The sequence below is a fragment of the Hemiscyllium ocellatum genome, chromosome 24 (assembly GCF_020745735.1).
Source record: "Hemiscyllium ocellatum isolate sHemOce1 chromosome 24, sHemOce1.pat.X.cur, whole genome shotgun sequence".
Lineage (NCBI taxonomy): Eukaryota > Metazoa > Chordata > Chondrichthyes > Orectolobiformes > Hemiscylliidae > Hemiscyllium > Hemiscyllium ocellatum.
The window spans coordinates 48248591-48270315 of record NC_083424.1 but is presented as its reverse complement, the minus strand read 5'-3'; the positions used below and the strand labels follow the sequence as shown (position 1 = coordinate 48270315).

Here is a 21725-nt window from a genome sequence, read left to right as displayed (position 1 = left end):
GTCGTAACAGAGCATCAACTAGGCTTCAATGAAGAATCATGCAATTGTAATAATGTTGAGTTAGTACAGTGCAGAGGAAGTATAACTTCTACTGAGTATCTTATTTGCATGCTAAACTGAGATACAACAACATTTAGATATTAATCTTACTGAGTTTCAAACAGGTCTAATATAACACTCCAGCCTTATCAACCTTTGGGTACAGTTTAATAATGAAAGTTCAGGGTAAGTACTGTAGTTTGCATCTCTACAAAATGTTTTCCTATTTGATCTTGAAGCAAAACGCCCAATTATAATCACTAAGCATGAAAGGGATAGTCTAAATGGACCTGTGACATTCTGACCAATGTCTTTATTAATGAATCTTTAATATTTTACTGCATAGAAAAATAAAACATTTCAGAGTGAATATTTCCACTTGCCGGACTAAGGACAAACATGCAGTTAGGCAGTTAGCTGCTTTTTATCTCCTGATCATACTGTCACATTGCAGGCTAAAATATTTAAGAGAACCTATAAACAGCAACGAGGGGGATTTTAACATTTAATAAGGGCAGTCCAGTTCTGGAGAAAAGGAGATTTATTATCTAACGGATAAACAGTGCTCCAGTTTAAAAATAGCTTTAAAGTCTTTAGAATTCTTAGATGCCCGACAGTTCCAATAGCAGCAAACAGAACTACAGCATGATCTGAAAACAAAAATCTGTTAATCTCTTCACAACAATCAATGGTTGTTCTCAACAAGTGGAAAATATCCAAGTTGCTTTCATTCAAAGTGTAAAGACAATTAATAAGGGATAGAATCTTAATAGTGGCAATGTCCTGTGCATTAAAAATAAGCTGCAGAATTCCAAAACTCCCTGCAAATGCACTTATGCAACAGAATATAACATGTTTGATGCTACTGGTATACATAAAAAGGAAATGTTTTTGACAGTTATTGATAAATTATAGAATGTTCAAGTTAATAGCAGCTGAATCTTGATAGTCCAGAAGAATTAAAGACTTCCTGCGTGCAATATCTATTGACAGCATGGAAAAAGAGTTTCCTAAGTACATGATTTGAAACATGCAGGATGTATACAAATGACTGAATAAGAGAGGTTGCTAACAGTGATTGCGAGTAAGAATTCATTGAATTGAATCTGAAAGCCTCATAATGAAATTGCAACAAATCTACACCAACAACAATACAATAAATATCATTTTTAAAACTAATTCCTAAACTGAATTTTGCCTTGTAGATCCAGAACTATGAAACACGATGTATCTCAGAATTAGATATAGGTTGCTGACAGTAACAACTATGAAACAGCTTCTCTTCTGAAGTCCACTTTTGATTCACTTTAAGGAATCCCCAGTAGCTGTAATAACATATCGGATTTAATTCATTCATATTGATCAGTCAACAATGCATTGCACTTAAACTCCTTAAGGGTAAAACATTATATCGACTACAGGGAAGATATTTTCAAATCATGAATTAGCTGGTTTCCAGCTTGATTTCATATGCAAAAGAATTCAAAGAAACACAAGAACCGTATGCTCAGCTTCAAATAACGAAATTTCAGTTTAATCTTGCTTAAAAACTTAAAATCAACATTGCTTTAAAGGGAATGGATAATTAGTTGTCTCAATACTACAAAATTTCACAACAGAAATGAATGACGAGCTTCAAAAATCAAGTTTACAAAGCTACATATCAAAAATCCAGCCCAATTCTCATTTTGTTTCAAGGGGAAACAATGCTTTTATAGAGTTATGTTTCAAGTTGCACCGTTCACAACAGGAAAACAGAATGAACCATCCTTTGTTACAATTGTAAAACTGTCCGCAAATCTGTATTAGAGTTTGTTGGCAGAAAAAAAATCTACCATATCTAATCTGGGAGCATCATCTTTTCTGATGAAACACTATCATTGATTCCCTCTTCCCAAATATTGTCAGACCTGCTGAGTTTCTCCAACACTTTTTATTTCAGCCTTACAACAACCACAGTATTTAGGTTTTATTGGCATCATTTCCTTTCCAGAATAGACTCTCCAGCACTAATGCAAATAAAAGGCATTGCCAGTTGTCTCTGAAATTTAACTTGAGCATGAAAAATCTAACCAAGGCAAAGATAGCGATTCACACCTGACATACTTTTCACCCCTTAACAGTTTAGACTGGTGGCACAGTGGTTAGCACTGCTGCCTCACAGCACCTGAGACCCGGGTTCAATTCCCGACTCAGGTGACTGACTGTGTGGAGTTTGCACGTTCTCCCCGTGTCTGCGTGGGTTTCCTCCGGGTGCTCCGGTTTCCTCCCACAGTCCAAAGATGTGCAGGTCAGGTGAATTGGCCATGCTAAATTGCCCGTAGTGTTAGGTAAGGGGTAAATGTAGGGGTATGGGTGGGTTTCGCTTCGGCGGGTCGGTGTGGACTTGTTGGGCCGAAGGGCCTGTTTCCACACTGTAAGTCTAATCTAAAAAATCTAAAGAGACATACTCAATTGAAATTCTGAAACGTCACTCTAATAAGGAGCCACCAGTTTCAAGCTGAATAGGGAGCTTCCAAGAGGTTGCAGCAATCCCATCTTAATATATGCACTGAATTATTTTGGAGAAGGCAATAGAGACGATGAAAGAGAGCAAAAACAAAAAAAAATTAAAAACAAAATTGGCAATGTAATTTCTAGGAGTACTCATATTGCTAGCAGCAATGGCCTAGTGGTATTATTGCTACACTATTAATCTAGAAACTCCCCAAATGTTCTGGGGACCAGTGCTCAAAGCTCTCTGCGGCAGGCGACCCAGCATATTCTCCCACTCAACTACTACAATCAAGCTAGGGGATCAATTCTGGTTCAATGAAGAATGTAGGAGGGTATGCCAGGCACAGCGCCAAGCATACCTCAAAATGAGGTCTCAACCTGGTGAGCTACCAGACAGTACTACTTACAGCCAAACTGCATAAACAGCAAGTGATGCACAGAGCTAAGCAATCCCATAACCAACAAATCAGATCAACACATTGCAGCCCAGCCACATTGAGTCATAAATGGTGGTGGACAATTAAACAACAGACTGGAGGCTGATGCTCCATAAGTATCCCTATCCTCAATACTGGAAGACCCCCAACAGATCAGTGTGAAAGATAAGGCTGAAGCATTCGCAGCAATCTTTAGCCCAAAGTGCCAAGTGGATGATCCAACTCAACCTCCTGAGTGGTTCCCAGCATCAGACATCAATTTTCAGATCATTTAATTCACTCCATGCGACATCAAGAGGCATTGGCCACTGCAAAGGCCATGGGCTCTGCCAACATTCAAACAATAGTACTGAAGACTTGTACTCCAGAACTTGCTGCTCCCTGATCAGCTGTTCCAGTACAGTTACACCACTGGCATCTATTGCTCAGATATTTCCTGTACACAAAAAGCAGGACAAATCTAATCTGGCCAATTACCAGCCCAGTCAAGCATTAGCAAAGTGATGGAACGTGCAATCAATAGTACTATCAAGCAGCACCTGCTCAGCAAAAACTTGCACAATGACACTGAGTTTCAGTTTGGCAAAGGACACTCAGATCCTGATCTCATTACAGCCTTGGTACTAATGTGAGATGAGGTAAGGTAAAGTGACAGCACCTGACATCAGAATCGCACTTGGCCAAGTGTGGTATCAAGGAGCTGTAGCAAAACTGGAAATGAGTACCAGAGGGCAAACACTCCGCTGGTTGGAGTCACATCTGGCACATAGGAAGATGGTTGTGGTTGTTGGAAGTCAGTCATCTCAGCAATAGTTCACCTTCAGCTGCTTCATCAGTGACTTTCCCTTTATCAGGTCAGAAATGGAAATGTTTGCCGATGATTGTCCAATGTTCAACACCATTCATAACTCCTCAAATTCTGAAATAGCCCATGTTCAAATGCAATAAGATCTGGACAATATTCAGGCTTGGGCTGACAAGTGGCAAGAAACATTCGTGCCACAAAAATGCCAGGAAATGACCATCTCTAATAGAGACAATCTAACCATTATCCCTTGACATTCAATGGCATTACCACCACTGAATACCCTAACAACATTCTTGGATTTACTATTGACCAGAAACTCAACTGGACTCACCACATAAACGCAGTGGCTACAAAAGCGGGTCAGAAGCTTGGAATACTGCAGTGAGTAACTTACCTCCTGGCTCCACAAAGTTTGTCCACCATTTACAAGGCATGTCAGACCACTCCCCAGTTGCTTGGGTGCAGCTCTAACGAAACTTGAGGTTCGACACTATCCAGGACAAAGCAGCCAGCTTGATTGGCACCACATCCACAAGTTTCAACTTATTCCACCACAAACACCCAGTAGCAATGTGTACTTTCTACTCAATGCACTGCTGAAATTCACCAAAGATCCTTAGGCAGCACCCCCCCCCAAACCCACAACCAAGTCCATCTATAAAAGCAAGGGCATCTGATACATGGGAACCTCCAAATTCCTCTCCAAGCCAGTTGTTATCCTGTTCTGGAAATATATCACTGTTCTTTCACTGTCCCTGGATTAAAATCCTGGAATTGTCACTCTGACAGCACTGTGTATCAACCTGAGGACATGGATTGCAGCAGTTCATCAGCAGCTCACCACCATTTTCTCAAGGGTAACTAGGAGCAGACAATAAATACCAGCCAGGCAGTGACGCACACATCCCATGAGTGATTAAAAAAAACAAAAGTTTCTAAAGGACAAGTTCAAAGCACTTCTCCTTGGGCTTGTTTCACTTGAATAACCCTAGAAGATAGCATTCCTTTCTCCTTTATTAAGACATTGCTGCACAATCCATGGAATGTAAACCTGATCACTGACCCTTTGTGAGAGACTTAAGTGAACAGTTCCAAGAATACCAAAGGTTTATGCTCCTGCCTCAGTGGTTATGCAGATAACTAACCTTTTAAATTCCAAAAGCTTTATCATTTCCTTTTTTGGGAGATATATAAATAAACCATGAAACACAGACAGCACACTTTGAACATTTTTGTCATAGCTTAGTGTCTCCAATAATCCAAAAGCTCTACAATGGTGACCATCACCCGATACGGATGCAAAGTTGGTCAACACTCATCATTTTGACTCATAGGAACATAAACATAGGCTTAATAATTTGCATTTTATTTGGTCAAGATTATGCTAAGAGTCAAACAGATTCCTTACCAATGTATGAAATAGTGTCTCTGTGGGGTCAAAACAGTTAAGGCGCAACAACCAAATATAAGATTAGCAAGTTTGATCTTTCAGCATTGTTATGTACTAAACTGACAAATCTCAATTCAAATAGCCATGGGGCACAATTGATGATTTCACTGTTCTTGGACTAGGAAGAATTTTCAGATTGCAGATCAATGGCCCCTTCCAGAAGTGCGTGCATGTGGTTGGTCAGTGCCATCTTCTGGTAAATGCACATGTGCATATACCAAAAGGTGAGGAAACCTCTGGCAGAGTCAAGAATTAGGAAAAAAAGAGAAGTAAAGCTCAAATGGAAAGCAGGAATTCATTAAGTATAAAATGAGGAGACATTAAAGCTAGAGATCAGTAGCATATTTTTCAAAGTAAGTAATCTGGGAAACAGGCAGATGAGCTGAGGGTACAGATGGAGATCTTAAATAAGGTATCATCGCTATAAGGGAAACATGGCTGGAAGCTCAACATTGTAGGTTACTGGGTTTTCTAAAGGAACAGAGAGGGGGATTTAAAAAGAGGAAGAGGGTCACATTATTGATTAAAGCAACAATCACAACTAAGGAGGGAAGGTATACTCGAAGAATAATCAAATGAGGCCATGTGGGTTAAATTGAGAAAGAATAAAAAGGCAGTCACATTGCTTTAAGTATGGAACAAACTTTCAAACAGTCAAAGGAAGATAGAAGTCCAAATACGTAGGCTAAGAAAAGTGCAGAAATATGACAGCTGCAATAGAGGGGGATTTCAACTACCCTAACACTTGCAACGATTCTATCCTAGTTAAAGATATTAAAATCATAGAATTATTAAAATCAAGAATTTATTTTGTCAGGACACAGCAAAGCCAAATAGATAGAAATATTTTGGGTTTAAGAAATTAAGCTGAACAAGAGGAAGAGGTTCGTGGGGTTGGGTTTCAGGCAGAGATTTTGATGGTATTGATCATAATTCAGATAGATTGAAGCTGCTTATAAAAAATGACAGATAGATTGAGAACAAAAGTTTATGATTGGAACAAGTAAACTGTACTAAACAGAAACGGAGTTTGGCAAAAGTGGACTGGAAACAGCAATTTGAAAGTAAATCATTGTCAGGGCAGAGGGAAGTATTCAAGGAGGAGATAGAGAGGGTTCAGAGTATGCAGAACAGTGGAATCTCCAAATGTAGGCTGCGGCTGGTGAAGAGCATACCAAGTAGGACAATACAAGAAAAGCTTACTTCAGTCTCCGTAAGATCAAATTGTACAAGCTGAGAGATTAGAGTATGCTTATGTAAGATTAAAAAGGTGACAAGGCATTAAAAAATAATGAAGGCCTGCATTTGATATTCTCTCTTTTACCATTTTGTCATTTTAACTTTTTTAAATTATTCGGACAAGATACCTAATCGAGTGTCACAAGCTTCATGTTAACATTGTCCACTGCAGTACATTATTTGACCAAATTGACGCAAACTCTCCTCTTCGACTGGAGGTCATACCCAACTTTCGGACTTGCAATCTTTCCTTGTGCTGCAAAACTGCACGAAGTCTTCACCAGAGAGCGTCCATCCACAAGGTTCCACAAGATCCGCTGGACCATTGCCACTGGTCCATGGGCAAACAACAATACCTATAGCATCACGGCACCCTTCACTGCCCCAGGGCATAATGGAACTGTCCCTCATCACACAGGGCCCAACACCAGCTCCCCTGTCCTCCCCTACTACAACTGAACTCAATAACTCTACCTCCTTCCACAGGGCAGAGGATGGAACAGCAGGAACCTCACAGCAGACTGCAGTCAATGGAACCACGCAGGACAGCTCTCAAAATTAATGCATTTTTTAAAGTCTTTTCACTTAAAGTTGAAGTTTTCAGGAATGCCAGTTTAAGAGAAGGCACAATTCACATAAAAAAATGTGATAACTAAGGACAGAAAAGGACCAATTAGAGATCAGGAAAAGTCATTTGTTATGGAGACAGAAGTCACTGACATGATTCTTAGATGTGATCTATAAGGACTTCAGTAAGGCGTTCGACAAGGTTCCCCATGGGAGACTGATAAGCAAGGTTAGGTCTCATGGAATACAGGGTGAACTAGCCATTTGATACAGAACTGGCTCAAAGGTAGAAGACAGAGGGTAATGGTTTTTCAGACTGGAGGCCTGTGACCAGTGGAGTGCCACAAGGATTGGTGCTAGGTCCTCTACTTTTTATCATTTACATAAATGATTTGGATGCGAGCTTAAGATGTATAGTCACTAACTTTGCAGATGACACCAAAATTGGAGGTGTAGTAGACAGCGAATTACCTCAGATTACAACAGGATCTTGCCCAGATGGGCCAATAGGCTGACAAGTGGCAGATGGAGTTTAATTCAGATAAATGCGAGGTGATGCATTTTGGGAAAGCAAATCTTAGCAGGACATATACACTTAATGGTAAGGTCCTAGGGAGTGCTGCTGAACAAAGAGACCTTGGAATGCAGGTTCATAGCTCCTTGAAAGTGGAATAGCAGGTAGATAGGATAGTGAAGGCAGCATTTGGTATGCTTTCTTTTATTGGTCAGAGTATGGAGTACAGGAGTTGGGAGGTCATGTTGCGGCTGTACAGGTCATTGGTTAGGCCACTGTTGGAATATTGCTTGTAATTCTGGTCTCCTTCCTATCGGAAACATGCTGTGAAACTTGAAAGGGTTCCTCCATCGCCAGACCATGGAGGAAGAGCACCTCATCTTCCACCTAGGAACTGTCCAACCACAAGGGATGAATGCAGATTTCTCCAGCTTTCTCATTTCCCCTCCCCCCACCTTTTGTCAGTACCAACCCTCAGACTCAGCACCGCCTTCTTGACCTGCAATCTTCTTCCCAACCTCTCCGACTCCACCCTCACCTTAACCTCCTTCCACCTATCGTATATCCAATGCCCCTCCCCCAAGTCCCTCCTCCCTACCTTTTATCTCAGCCTGCTTGGCACACCCTCCTCATTCCTGAAGAAGGGCTCATGCCCGAAATGTCGATTCTCCTGTTCCTTTGATGCTGCCCGACCTGCTGCACTTTTCAAGCAACACATTTTTAAGTTCAGAAAAGATTTACAAGGATGGTGCCAGGGTTGGAGGATTTGAGCTACAGGGAGAGGCTGAACAGGCTGATGCTGTTTTCCCTGGAGCGCCGGAGGCTGAGGGGTGACCTTATAGAGGTTTACAAAATTATGAGGGGCATGGACAGAATAAATAGGTAAAGTCTTTTCCCTGGGGTCGGGGAGTCCAGAACTAAAGGGCATAGGTTTAGGATGAGAGGGGAAAGATATAAAAGAGACCTAAGAGGCAACTTTTTCACGCAGAGGGTGTTATGTGTATGGAATGAGCTGCCAGAGGATGTGGTGGAGGCTGGTACAATTGCAACATTTAAGAGGTATTTGGATGGGTATATGACTAGGAAGGGTTTGGAGAGATATGGGCCTGGTGCTGGCAGGTGGGACTAGAGTGGATTGGGAAATCTGGTCAGCATGGACAGGTTGGACCGAAGGGTCTGTTTGCATGCTGTACATCTCTATGACTCTATTATGACTACTTTGCACCTGTCTTGACAAAAATGAGGAAACAATGCAGATATTATAGCTCAGGAGGAAAAAATGTGATACCTGTATTTGATAATAAACGCATGGAAGTGAGGAAATATTAAGGGCTTTACTACCTTTGGAAGTGTGAAAGCTGCGAAAGATATTCTCTGATGCTTTGGCAACAGGAAAATTGGGCATGGTCAAAAGGCCAGAGTGACCATCAGTCGTAAGAGAATCAACTCCTAACACTCCACCCATTTCACTGCAAAGAATCCAAGATTTCCCACTGTATGCTGTGGTTTCCTCCAACAATAGAAAAATGTGCACGTTAGATGGATTGGTCATGTTAAATTGTCCCAGTGTCCAGGGATGCACAGGCGAGGTGGATTAGTGGGACAGCATGGTGGTTCAGTGGTTAGCACTGCTGCCTCACAGCACCAGGAACCCTGGGTTTCATTCCAGACTTGGGTTACTGTCTGTGGAGTTTGCACATTCTCTCCCCATGTCAGCTTTTGTTTCTTCTGGGTGCTCCAGTTTCCATCTACAGTCTGAAAAAAATGCAGGCTCGGTGGGTTAGCCATCATAAATGCAGGGTTACGGGGATAGGGTGGCGATTGGGACTGGGTAGAATGCTCTTCAGAGAATTGGCGCAAACTCAGTGGGCCAAATGGTCTCTTTCTACACTGTAGGAATTCTATGAATAATATGGACACATTTCCGCACATTTACAAAGACTCTCTAACACCATAACCAATTTCCTTTGCTGAAACCAAATCAGAATATCTGTAACCATTTCAGAGTGTCAAGTAAACACAAGATAAAATCACCAACAATAACATACAAAAGGGAAATGAAAATTCTACTATTTGATAAAGAAAAGGAAATATTTATTCTAACTAAACAGAATGATGAACGTGAGATCAAATAAGTACCTTGTTGCCTTTGTTAAGAGAACAAAGCTATAAAGTACTTTATAGATGTACTATAAAGACTGAAAAAATATGAAGTATGAAACAGATGCTGGAAAGGTTAAGAACCAGACCTGCAGCTTTATTCAGGACTACAATGTATAAGAAATCTGTACACAACTTGATAATCACTGAGAAGGAAGAACTTCTGTCTTGCAATATTAGGGCAAGTGAAAGAATGCCAAACTTCAAATGACCACAACACTTTATATGAGAAAACTGACTTTCTGGCTCTCCAAATTTCATGATTCAAAAAGGCACAAGGCTTCAACGCATGCCTTTTGATTTCTGAAACAGGCCTTTGTATATGAACGTATGTTGCTTTTAGCAAGTGTAAATGAACAATGTTACAAGCTTGAATGATTATCTTAAATTGGTTGTTGGCATAACTGTTTGTGCAATCAGGATCGCGTTGTTCAATCTCAGAATCACATCTAACAGAAGTTGTTTATTGGGTTTTGCATATGTAGGCTGGTTGAGTACTATTCTGCCGATTAAAAAAAACCAAAGGAATGTGCTCAGTGATTTGATCATCCAATGGATGGGAAATGTAGCTGGTATCATACTGGCACTGAAATTCATATATAACACTGATCAATTATACAACATTGTTTTGGGCTTGTGGTTGAATCTTGTTTATGGAGAACACCACTCTGCTCGCCACTGCACAGCAGTTGTTCAATTTTTGAAATATCTTTCTAGCATTGAGAGACAAATTAGGCAGTGATTTTTGGCCCATTTGTGAATTTGCACAATACAAAGCTGAGAAGTGATTTGAAAACAACAGTCTCTGTCTTGCAACATTACTTCTAGCTCTCTATTTCTGCATCCAGCTTGCAACCTATTTGCAAGACTGTTTAGAAGACTAATCCAATAGCATGCAAATTGTAACTCATATACAACCAGAAATCAGTGGATTTCTCAACTTGCATGTCATAGAGAAGTACAGCATGGAAACAGATCCTTCAGTCTATCCTGTCCATTCCAACCAGATATCCCAACACAATCTAGTCCCATCTGCCAGCACCCAGCCCATATCCCTCCAAATCCTTCCCATTCATATACCCATCCAAATGCCTTTTAAATGTTGCAATCGTACCAGCCTCCACCACTTCCTGTCAAGGAAAAGAAGCACACTAGACTGCTCCATTTCAAAATGTGAGTGGGGGATAGAGTGTATAAGGTGCACCTTTTTTTAGAATTACCTACAGCTGTAGGAGTTTTTTGTTTCCTGTATTTTCACCACAACAATGCCTTTGATAATCAGAGTCAATGTGTAAACCAACCAGCACTCTTTCTTCTTGTAATATCAATTGTTGTGCATCTTTGAATTTTGTCACTCTCATGTTTGTCCTGGTGAAGGCTAATTGAAAAGCATTTTAAAAATCCCTCTCTTCTTAAAATCTTATAATCTTAAAAAATACTTCAAGCGTAAATGGACAATCAGGAAATTCTCTGTAGTCTACTACACACCTTGAATCAATGCTTAAGTATCCAACAAGGTCATTAAGCTGAAATGTTAACTTTATCTCTCTACAAAAGCTACCAGGCCTATCAACATTTCCAGCACATTGTTTATTTCAACTATTAATTGCTGGAAACATGCTGAATAGCATGTTATAGTCAAAGCGCAGTAATAAACCCAATACTCAAATGGTTAAAATAGGATTACAGAAAGCTGCAACCACAGGGTCAAAATGCTTGACAAACACACTAACATATGCAGCACAGAGAAAATACTGGCATATTTTTACTGTCAAAATCCCTCACAGCGCACCAACAGTTTCCTAATTCCACTGACATAATTATTAATGTATTTGAACCTCTACAGCATTGATTTAATGGTTTAGGAAGGTTGCTGAATAAACATTTAAGTTTAAATTCTTTTACAGATATCAAAGCAAGGCACCCCTGAAATAGTAACATCCTAAAATGGGGCATGAAGCAGTTCACAAAGAATGTGTCAAACACATTATGATAATTAACTGGATTAATCTCTCCATTACCTTGCTCTCTATGTGAAAGGAGCAAAAACGTTATGGACATCTGTACTGACTGGGTCCTGCAATGTTAACAGTCACAAGCTCAGTAGGCTGATCGACAGTGCTAATGGCTGCCAATCTTTATTAATAAAGCTTCACTCTGGTGCACTAGCACAGACGAAATAGAACAGCTGTTATAATAGTGTGCTAGATCTGATGTTCAACAGCAATGTGTAAAGCACTAAAGCACATGACTTTTTCACAGACCAGTGGTTTTCGTACTTCAGCCAGTCCTTCCTTATCTATGCTTATGTGCACCACTGAGGCTCAAAGCTACACCTTGAGCTTTTCAGTGAAGTGAATTGATAGGCACCAAAATACAAAAGCACATTCAATGGAACCAGCAGCTAAAAGTAAAAAATTTACTAGCTTCCTGCAAACTAAATCTTCCTGCACACTGCAATCTACAGATGGCAATCAACAATCCCTTCACTGACTAAGTGGCAACACTCGAACCTTGGAATCAGAAGGTTTAAACCTCACTGTCAACTTGAGCACATAATCGAGACAGTACAGTTCAAAAGGAATGTTGTCAGAGATGCTATCTTTTAAGTGAAACATTAAACCAAACCCAGGTGTCTTCTTTTTGGTAGATATCACATGAAATGCTGATTTTAACTTATGTGCTCTCTAATATTCATCTCTGATCTGGCCATTTATTTAAATACTGTGTTTGGAGCTTGCTATATGCAACTTTATTGCAACATGTTTCGGCACTACACCGGTAATTGCTTTTCAAAAGTGTTTAATTTGCTGTAAACCTCTCACGTGAAAGCATAATCCAGGTAAACGGAACTGAAGCCCAAGATTAGCTTGGGCTTGGAACTGAAGCCCATAATCCTACTGAATGATTTAGTCCTAAACTTATTTGTTGTATCCCCTGGTAGCAGTGAACAAGAGAGAGGCATACTGGACTCCAAGTTAACTTGGTTTCTCTCCCCACACAGATGCTGAGTTTCTCCAGCATTCTCGGTTTGTTTCAAATTTCCAGCATCCACTGTGTTTTGCCTTTAGTGGGATATACAACAACACTGCCAACTTCATGGAAGGGGCTATATAAATGAGAGTTCTGTCTTCTGCACACTTTTCAACTTATGCTGATACTGAAGACCAATGAGTAGGGATAAAATCTTTCTATATATTTTATCCAGAATTAGCTAAAGGCATGCCATTCTCGGGATCACCTCTTCTACTGATGTTTAAATGGGTTTACAGTCTTGACACTGGAGGCTGGGTTAGTAGAAGTGACCATTTCATACCACTTCCCTTATCCTACCTGTCCATCTTCTTTCCCACCTATCTGCTCCACCCTCCTGTACGTCCTATCAGCACCATCCCCCACCTTCATCTACCTATCACAGTCCCAGCTACATTCCCTCTAGCCCACCCCCTCAGGCCTCCCCCACGTTCCTGGTGAAGAGCTTATGCTCAAAACATCAACTCTCCTGCTCCTTGAATGCTGCCTGACTAGCTGTGCTTTTGCAGCACCACACTTTTTAACTCTGATCTCCAGCATCTGCAGTCCTCATTCTCTCCCACTGCCCTTGTCATAAATGTGCGTAAAAAGATTTAAAGTATGCTGATTATTAGTCTCCAAAGAGAGGGGAAGCATCACCCAAGTTTTATCTGGATTTCAGGCCATTCTTCTTTAAAATCATTTTTAACTGAACTTTCCTTCTAATTCTCAGCAAATCTACATTTGTTTTTAATTGGGAATCCCCTAAATATATTAATGCAAACTTTTCTCTTGAACACGTAGTGAATGATTGGAGCACAGAGTTTTACTAAGCACTGCTCATTTTTAGTGGGTTCCAATGTAAAAACCATGGTCAGGAATCATGTATACTCCCACTATCACTAGTAAGTGGAGAAGTAAGTGGAGAATAGTTGTTAAGTGAACTGGCGAAGGATTAATCTTTGAGTGGAAAGGGGTCTATAGCTATCACTGCAAATGCCTCTACTATATGCAGAATGCTATCTGTAGCACCCAGAAATCAATCTTCAGACCACGACATTTTGATTTCTGTTCCTTGTACTGAAGTCACAAAAATAGACTGGTAGAATGTTTTATAAATATTTTCAGTAACTCTTCCCACACATTCTACTGCGTAATAATAGCTCACTCAGCCCATGTGTAACACTGCACTGAATGATCAATTCCACAGTTCAATACTAACAGTTCAAAATTCACATGATCACAAGCCTCACTGTACTGCCCTCTATCCTTTTCCTATTTATCTTATCCATTACGTCATTAACTGCTACTCCTCCTAAATCGGTCTATTCCCTCTTCTTTTCTTCAGCCATTGCATTTGTCAATTGACTAACATGATGTTAAAGCTTTACAAATTTTAAAGTGACTGAGAAAGCCATTTAGCTACTAAAAAGCAGAAATTTATCAAAGCCAACATTTTTAGAATATCAAACATGGCCACAGTACAGACTCGGGTAAAGGCAAAATGCGATCTCCCCCCTCTCTTCTTCCCAAGTCTTTCGACAAAGAGAACGCCAATCAGCTCATCTGCTTTGTAACCCAGCTCTGTGCAGCACTCCAGTCTGTCCTATTCCTGCTCAATCTTCCAGCTCTTCAAGATTATTTCCTTTAACAGTCTATCAAATCTCCTTCTGAAACTGTTAACTGTCCCAGCTTCAACCACTTTCATGGGCAGCGATCTCCAAATCATAATCAATCACTGCATAAAAATTTCTTCCTCTTGTCCCCCCTTGGATTTCTTGCAAAAAATTTTAAATTTGTGTCCCCTAGTCTTCGCACCTAAGTCTTCGCACCTAATGTCTGCCTAATCCAAACCTGTATGCTCAACCAAATCAACCTTTCTGTTTGCTTCAAAGAGTACAACCACAACTTCTCCAATCTGAGCTAAAATCTCCCAGTTTAAGTATTGGCACTCTCATTTTTTTATCCATTTTGTTTCACTAATATTGCTACTTCTGTTTGCCTCATGCTTGAAATTATTGTCAAATTTTACTTATCATTATTATTTTCCTTCTTTTTGTCTTTATTCCCAGGTAGTGTTAGGCTAAACGGTTTGATTTTAGTCACTGTTAAAATGGGACTCCCTACATTTAGGTTCTCTGCTCAATATAAGCCATGAGTGTTGTATGTTAAATTTAACATTAAGAATTGGGCATTGTGGATTGGGGTATTTCATTTGAAAAAGAGTGGAGCTGATTTTAGTTAAAATCATGGCTGAGGGTATTTTAAAGTGAGAGTTTTGCCTTAGGTCCAGGTCCAGGTCAGAGTTTGGGATGGTAAAGGTTAAGGATTTGCTTATGATTCAAGGTTTCAGCATTTTCCACATCCTCAGAAGTAATAAAGAACAAAATTAAAAGGTGAGAAACAGGCAAGAATGGGATATGAAGAAACAAACAGGGCAGTTTCTAAGTTTTTATGTTGTACTGTTTGATTACTGCATTCCATTAATGTAGGCTTATGCGGAAAGTCAGGAGGCATGGGATAGAGGGAAATTTGGCCAATTGGATTGAAAACTGGCTAACTGGTCGAAGTCAGAGAGTGGTGGTAGATGGTAAATATTCAGCCTGGAGCCCAGTTACAAGTGGAGTTCCGCAAGGATCAGTTCTGGGTCCTCTGCTGTTTGTAATTTTTATTAATGACTTGGATGAGGGAGTCGAAGGGTGGGTCAGTAAATTTGCAGATGATATGAAGATTGGTGGAGTTGTGGACAGTGAGGAGGGCTGTTGTCGGCTGCAAAGGGACTTGGATATGATGCAGAGCTGGGCTGAGGAGTGGCAGATGGAGTTCAACCCTGCCAAGTGTGAGCTTGTCCATTTTGGAAGAACAAATAAGAATGCGGAATACAGGGTTAACGGTAGAGTTCTTAGTCAGGTGGAGGAACAGAGGGATCTTGGGGTCTATGTACATAGATCTTTGAAAGTTGCCACTCAGGTGGATAGAGCTTGTAAGAAGGCCTATGGTGTATTAGCGTTCATTAGCAGAGGGATTGAATTCAAGAGTCGTGAAGTGATGTTGCAGCTGTACAGGACTTTGGTTAGGCCACATTTGGAGTACTGTGTGCAGTTCTGGTCACCTCACTTTAGGAAAGATGTGGAAGCTTTGGAGAGGGTGCAGAGAAGATTTACCAGGATGTTGCCTGGAATGGAGAATAGGTCGTACGAGGACAGGTTGAGAGTTCTCGGCCTTTTCTCGTTGGAACAGCGAAGGATGAGGGGTGACTTGATAGAGGTTTATAAGATGATCAGAGGAATAGATAGAGTAGACAGTCAGAAACTTTTTCCCCGGGTACAACAGAGTATTACAAGGGGACATAAATTTAAGGTGAAGGGTGGAAGGTATAGGGGAGATGTCAGGGGTGGGTTCTTTACCCAGAGAGTGGTGGGGGCATGGAATGCGCTGCCCATGGCAGTGGTAGAGTCAGAATCATTGACGACCTTTAAGCGGCAATTGGATAGGTACATGGATGGGTGCTTAATCTAGGATAGATGTTCGGCACAACATCGTGGGCCGAAGGGCCTGTTCTGTGCTGTATTGTTCTATGTTCTAAATTTGTCACTATCCTATGATTGTCAGCCCATCCCCCTCATCTTACAGCTGCAGCTTTCATTCCTTCAAATACATAAGTAAAACAAAAATGAATTGTGAGTCCCACTCATATAGGAATATTTGCTTTAATGTAGCACCTTTCACATCAACCGAATTCTCAAATCACTGGAGAATTTTAGGAAATGTAGTCACTGTTGTAATGTAGGAAATATTACAGAAACACATATCACAGGAGTTATTGTCCATTATGCCTGTACCAGTCCTTTGAAGGGCAATCCAATTAGTCATTATAGTCTTTCCAAACAGCCTCAAGTCATGTCACTATTACGCGGATACAATTGTGACTATGTTTAATACTCTTAATGAAGTTAAGATGTTCCCAATATGACAGGACAAAAACTGCCGCAAGACCTGTGCTCTAACATCTACCAAATAAAATTGGGTCAGACGTGGGAACCAAGAACAGAACATCTTGTATCCAACAGCATAGCCATCATGAAGGTAACCGTAGAAGTTATCAAGTAGTAGGCAGAGAAAACACACTAATGCATACCTACAATTCAGAAGCATTTGCCATGCTTCTGTTAACTTAATCCTTCAGGGGTTGGACAAAGTAATGGAAAAACAGTTTTTTTCTCTGAAAAGGTTATAAATTCTAACAAAGGCTAGATCAACTTCTCTTTCAAGTATAAAGTGGATTCTAATAAATGATTCTTGGGATCATTCAGGACAGTATCCTGAATGTGCAGTAGTGAGCTCAGAACATTCAGACAATTTTCACTCTCAACAGCTGGTCTTCACCTTCCAGAAAGTGTTGACTGCTACAATTATTAACAAGTTTCAACTGTGTAGTATTCTTCTACTTGCACAAAGAACGTAAGAGTTAGCAAATTATACATAGCTTACTATTTTAAAAAAGATGCTGCGCACTCAAGATTACTCACTTACAGGTCTTTTTATGTTGTCGGAATTTAAGTCTAGTATGGATAGAACATTCTACATTTTAGTTTATCCTTCCTATAATGGATTCTAAACTAAAATTCTCTTAAACTTAAATTGTCTCTCTCGCTCTTTTCATGCAGGAAATGATTCACATTTGATCACAATGTATTTGAGGCCCAGAGACATGGAATAGTCACCGTAGCAGATTAGGCAGAAATATTAAAACAAATATACAGTACACCCTGACCCAGGTAACAGTAAAATCCTAAACAAACATTGCCTTGCTGAATGCAGAATTAAGCACATTAAGGAATCTGTCAACGCCCTTTTTTATCTTTAAAAAGATTATGAAAAACAACACCAGTAGGCATGGATACTGGTTATATTGCAAGGGCATGTATTCTCAAAAGCTGGAAATACTTGTGCATAGTTTGCATTCTCTTTGAACAAATATTAAATTAAAATGGTATTCTCCACAGATACCAAGTTACTATACCTCACAATTCAATTAAAATCAGCTATCATTTCCTGCAGCCAAAGTGAACAATTATTACCAGTAAATAATTATTCCAATCTCTATGTCTTGTGATTTTTATCACAAATTAAAATTGTAAAATCAAATCACTAGTCTCTATCAGTGGACAAAAAAAACAAATCATTAATCTGTCCCTGTAATGTCATGATCAACAACACATTATTCCCTAAAAGAAAACAGTAGACAATCAATTTTAAAATTAGTCACAATACCCCATGTGAAAGGCTAATGAGATAATATTTTCCTCATGTCCCACCAGATCTCTGGCACTTTATTTTCCATGCCTCACACTTGATTGCACATCCTTTTATTGTTCTCTTGCCCTCAGATATTTAACATCTTAGCCTTTCACCACACTGTAAATATCCACATTCCTTATCTCCAGCACCCCAAAGAACCCCTCCCTTGCCTATTTATGATTCATGATTCCTATTCTCAAATTCCTACAAACTGTCAATAGCTATTCCCAAACTACCAAGAGCTAGTCCCAAACTCTATCCCACCTGTTCATGCCTGGTAGATACACCTGCTTATACCTTGCAGATTATCTCTGCCTATACTCCATAGACTCCCCCTGCCCATACCACATACACACAAGTGCTCATACCCCACAGGTTCCCCATGTCATCAGTGAGCATCCAGAGCTCACAGATTGCCTCTGCCCAGACCACATACACCCCCAATGCACTTGCGCCAAATTCCCCTTGCCCAGATCCTGTATACCCCCACCAGCCTGTACTTTAGATACACCTGCCTATATCCTATACATTGCCAGTGGTCACATCCTGTAGATCCCTTTGCCCATATCCTGTACAAGCCGGTGCCCTCAACCCTCGGGATCCTGCTGTCCATCTGCAGTTCACCCCCATCTCCTACCCCTCAGAGACCATTATGGGGAGTTAACCAGAACCACAATCACCGTGACCTGGCAGTGGCTGTGATTGAGAAAGTTTCTTGTCTGGAGTCCGGTCTCTCGGGACAAAACAAATCGTTTTAGCTCCATAGATCCCGAGCAAACAGGAAAGTTTCCAATCGTCCCCACAAACTTCCAGCGGCAGCGGCTCGGCCCGGTGGGGAGTGGGGGAGATCGCCCTCTCCCTGACTCGCAGACCACCGCAGCCGCACACCGGCCTCCTCCTCCTCCTCCTCCTCTCCCCATGCCGCCGGGGGCCGGCCTGGCCAACCAGCCCGGGCTAACTCTCCGGCCTGGCCCGCTGCCGACAGCCGGGGCTGCGGGGGGAGGAGGAGAGGAGCATTCCCGCTCCGTCCCCGCCAGCCTCACTCACCGAGGTCATCCATGTTCGTGCTGCCGAGGCGCGGCTCGCGCTGCTGCTGCTGCTGCTGAGCCCGGCGCGGTCCAACTGGCAACAGGCGCGAGGGGGAGGGGGCGCGGGGAAGCTGGGAGGGGCGCGCGGGCAGGGGAGGGGCTCGCGGGCGCGCGCAGGTTGGGCACGCGCACGAGGAACCAGGCAGGGACCAAGGGTAAGGAAGGGGGGGGTTAATTTCACCACCCGCTTGAAGGAGGGTGGTTGGATGGAGAATAAAGAGAGGGGAAGGGGATGGAGGTGAGTAGTGGGTGATGGGGGAGGGGAGAGTGGAGGTGGGGAGTGGGGAGTGGGAGTGGGTGATGGATGTGGGGAGGGGGGTGATGGTTGTTGGGAGGGGGGTGGAGGAGGTGGGGAGTGGGGAGTGGGAGTGGGTGATGGATGTGGGGAGGGGGGTGATGGTTGTTGGGAGGGGGGTGGAGGAGGTGGGGAGTGGGTGATGGATGTGGGTGATGGAGGTGGGGAGGGGGGTGATGGTTGTTGGGAGGGGGGTGGAGGAGGTGGGGAGTGGGTGATGGATGTGGGTGATGGAGGTGGGGAGGGGGTGATGGATGTTGGGATGGGATGATGCACGTGGGGAGGGGGGTGGATGTGGGGAGTGGGTGATGGATGTGGGGAGTGGGTGATGGATGTGGGTGATGGGCGTGGGGAGGGGGGTGGAGGTGGGGAGAGGGTGATGGATGTGGGGAGTGGGTGATGGATGTGGGGAGTGGGTGATGGATGTGGGTGATGGGCGTGGGGAGGGGGGTGGATGTGGGGAGTGGGTGATGGATGTGGGTAGTGGGTTATGGATGTGGGTGATGGGGGTGGATATGGGGGGGTGGAGGTGGGGAGAGGGTGATGGATGTGGGGAGTGGGTGATGGGGGTGGATATGGGGGGGTGGAGGTGGGGAGAGGGTGATGGATGTGGGGAGTGGGTGATGGATGTGGGAGTAGGTGATGGATGTGGGTGATGGGCGTGGGGAGGGGGGTGGATGTGGGGAGAGTTGTGGAGGTGGGGAGTGGGTGATGGATGTGGGGAGGGGGTGGATGTGGGGAGTGGGTGATGGATGTGGGGAGTGGGTGATGGATGTGGTGATGGGCCTGTCGAGGGGGGTGGAAGTGGGGAGGGTTGTGGAGGTGGGGCGTTGGTGATGGATGTGGGGAGTGGGTGATGGATGTTGGGAGTGGGTGATGGGAGTGGGGAGGGGGAAGTGGGGAGGGGAGTGGATGTGGGGAGTGGGATGTGATGGATGTGGGTGATGGGCGTGGGGAGGGGTGTGGATGTGGGGAAGGGTGCGGAGGTGGGGAGTGGGTGATGGATGTGGGGAGTGGGTGATGGATGTTGGGAGTGGGTGATGGGAGGGGGGAGGATGAGGTGGATGGATGTGGGGAGTGGGATGTGATAGATGTGGGTGATGGGGGTGGATGTGGGTAATGGGAGTGGATGTGGGGAGTGGGATGTGATAGATGTGGGTGATAGGGGTGGATGTGGGTAATGGGAGTGGATGTGGGGAGTGGGATGTGATAGATGTGGGTGATAGGGGTGGATGTGGGTAATGGGAGTGGATGTGGAGAGTGGGTGTGGAGGTGGGGAGTGGGTGTGGAGGTGGGGAGTGGGTGATGGATGTGGTGATGGGCCTGTCGAGGGGGGTGGAAGTGGGGAGGGTTGTGGAGGTGGGGCGTTGGTGATGGATGTGGGGAGTGGGTGATGGATGTTGGGAGTGGGTGATGGGAGTGGGGAGGGGGAAGTGGGGAGGGGAGTGGATGTGGGGAGTGGGATGTGATGGATGTGGGTGATGGGCGTGGGGAGGGGTGTGGATGTGGGGAAGGGTGCGGAGGTGGGGAGTGGGTGATGGATATGGGGGGGTGGATGTGGGGAGTGGGTGATGGATGTGGGGAGTGGGGTGGAGGTGGGAACTGGGGAGGAGGATGGAGGTGGGAAGTGGGTGATGGATGTGGGGAGTGGGTAATGGATGTGGGGAGTGGGGTGGAGGTGGGGACCGGGGAGGAGGATGGATGTGCGGAGTGGGTGATGGATGTGGGGATTGGGTGATGGGAGTGGGGAGAAGATGGGGAGGGGTGTGGATGTGGGAAGGGTGTGGATGTGGGGAGTGGGGTGGATATGGAGTATGGGTGATGGATGTGGGGAGAGGGTGATGGATGTGGGCAGCGGGTGATGGATGTGGGGAGCGGGTGATGGATGTGGGGAGGCGACGATGGATGTGGGGACTGGGTGATGGATGTGGGGAAGAGGTGATGGATGTGGGAGGGGAGTGGAGGTGGAGAGGGGGGTGGAGATGGGGAGTTCGGTGGAGGTGAGGAGTGGGTGATGGATGTGGGGCGGGGGGTGGAGGTGTGGACTGGGGAGGAGAATGGAGGTGGGGAGTGGGTGATCGGTGTGGGGAGGGGGTGGAGGTGGGGGCTGGGGAGGATGATGGAGGTGGGAAGTGGGTGATGGATGTGGGGAGTGGGTGATGGATGTGGGGAGTGGGGTGGAGGTGGGGACTGGGGAGGACAATGGAGGTGGGGAGTGGGTGATGGATGTGCGGAGTGGGTGATGGGTGTGGGGAGGGGGTGGAGGTGGGGGCTGGGGAGGAGGATGGATGTGGGAAGTGGGTGATGGATGTGGGGAGT

The 21725-nt window shown here is 43.6% G+C and overlaps 1 protein-coding gene across 1 annotated transcript in view; it reads right to left on the bottom strand.

Moving 5' to 3' along the window:
• Positions 1 to 19164, bottom strand: part of LOC132827187 (paxillin-like) — a 161671-nt gene extending 142507 nt beyond the window's left edge. The window contains exon 1 of the mRNA XM_060843768.1: positions 19071 to 19164. Coding sequence (XP_060699751.1) covers positions 19071 to 19083 — 13 coding nt within the window. The 5' untranslated portion in view covers positions 19084 to 19164. The remainder of the gene's footprint in view (positions 1 to 19070) is intronic.
• Between the last annotated feature and the right edge of the window lie 2561 nt (positions 19165 to 21725).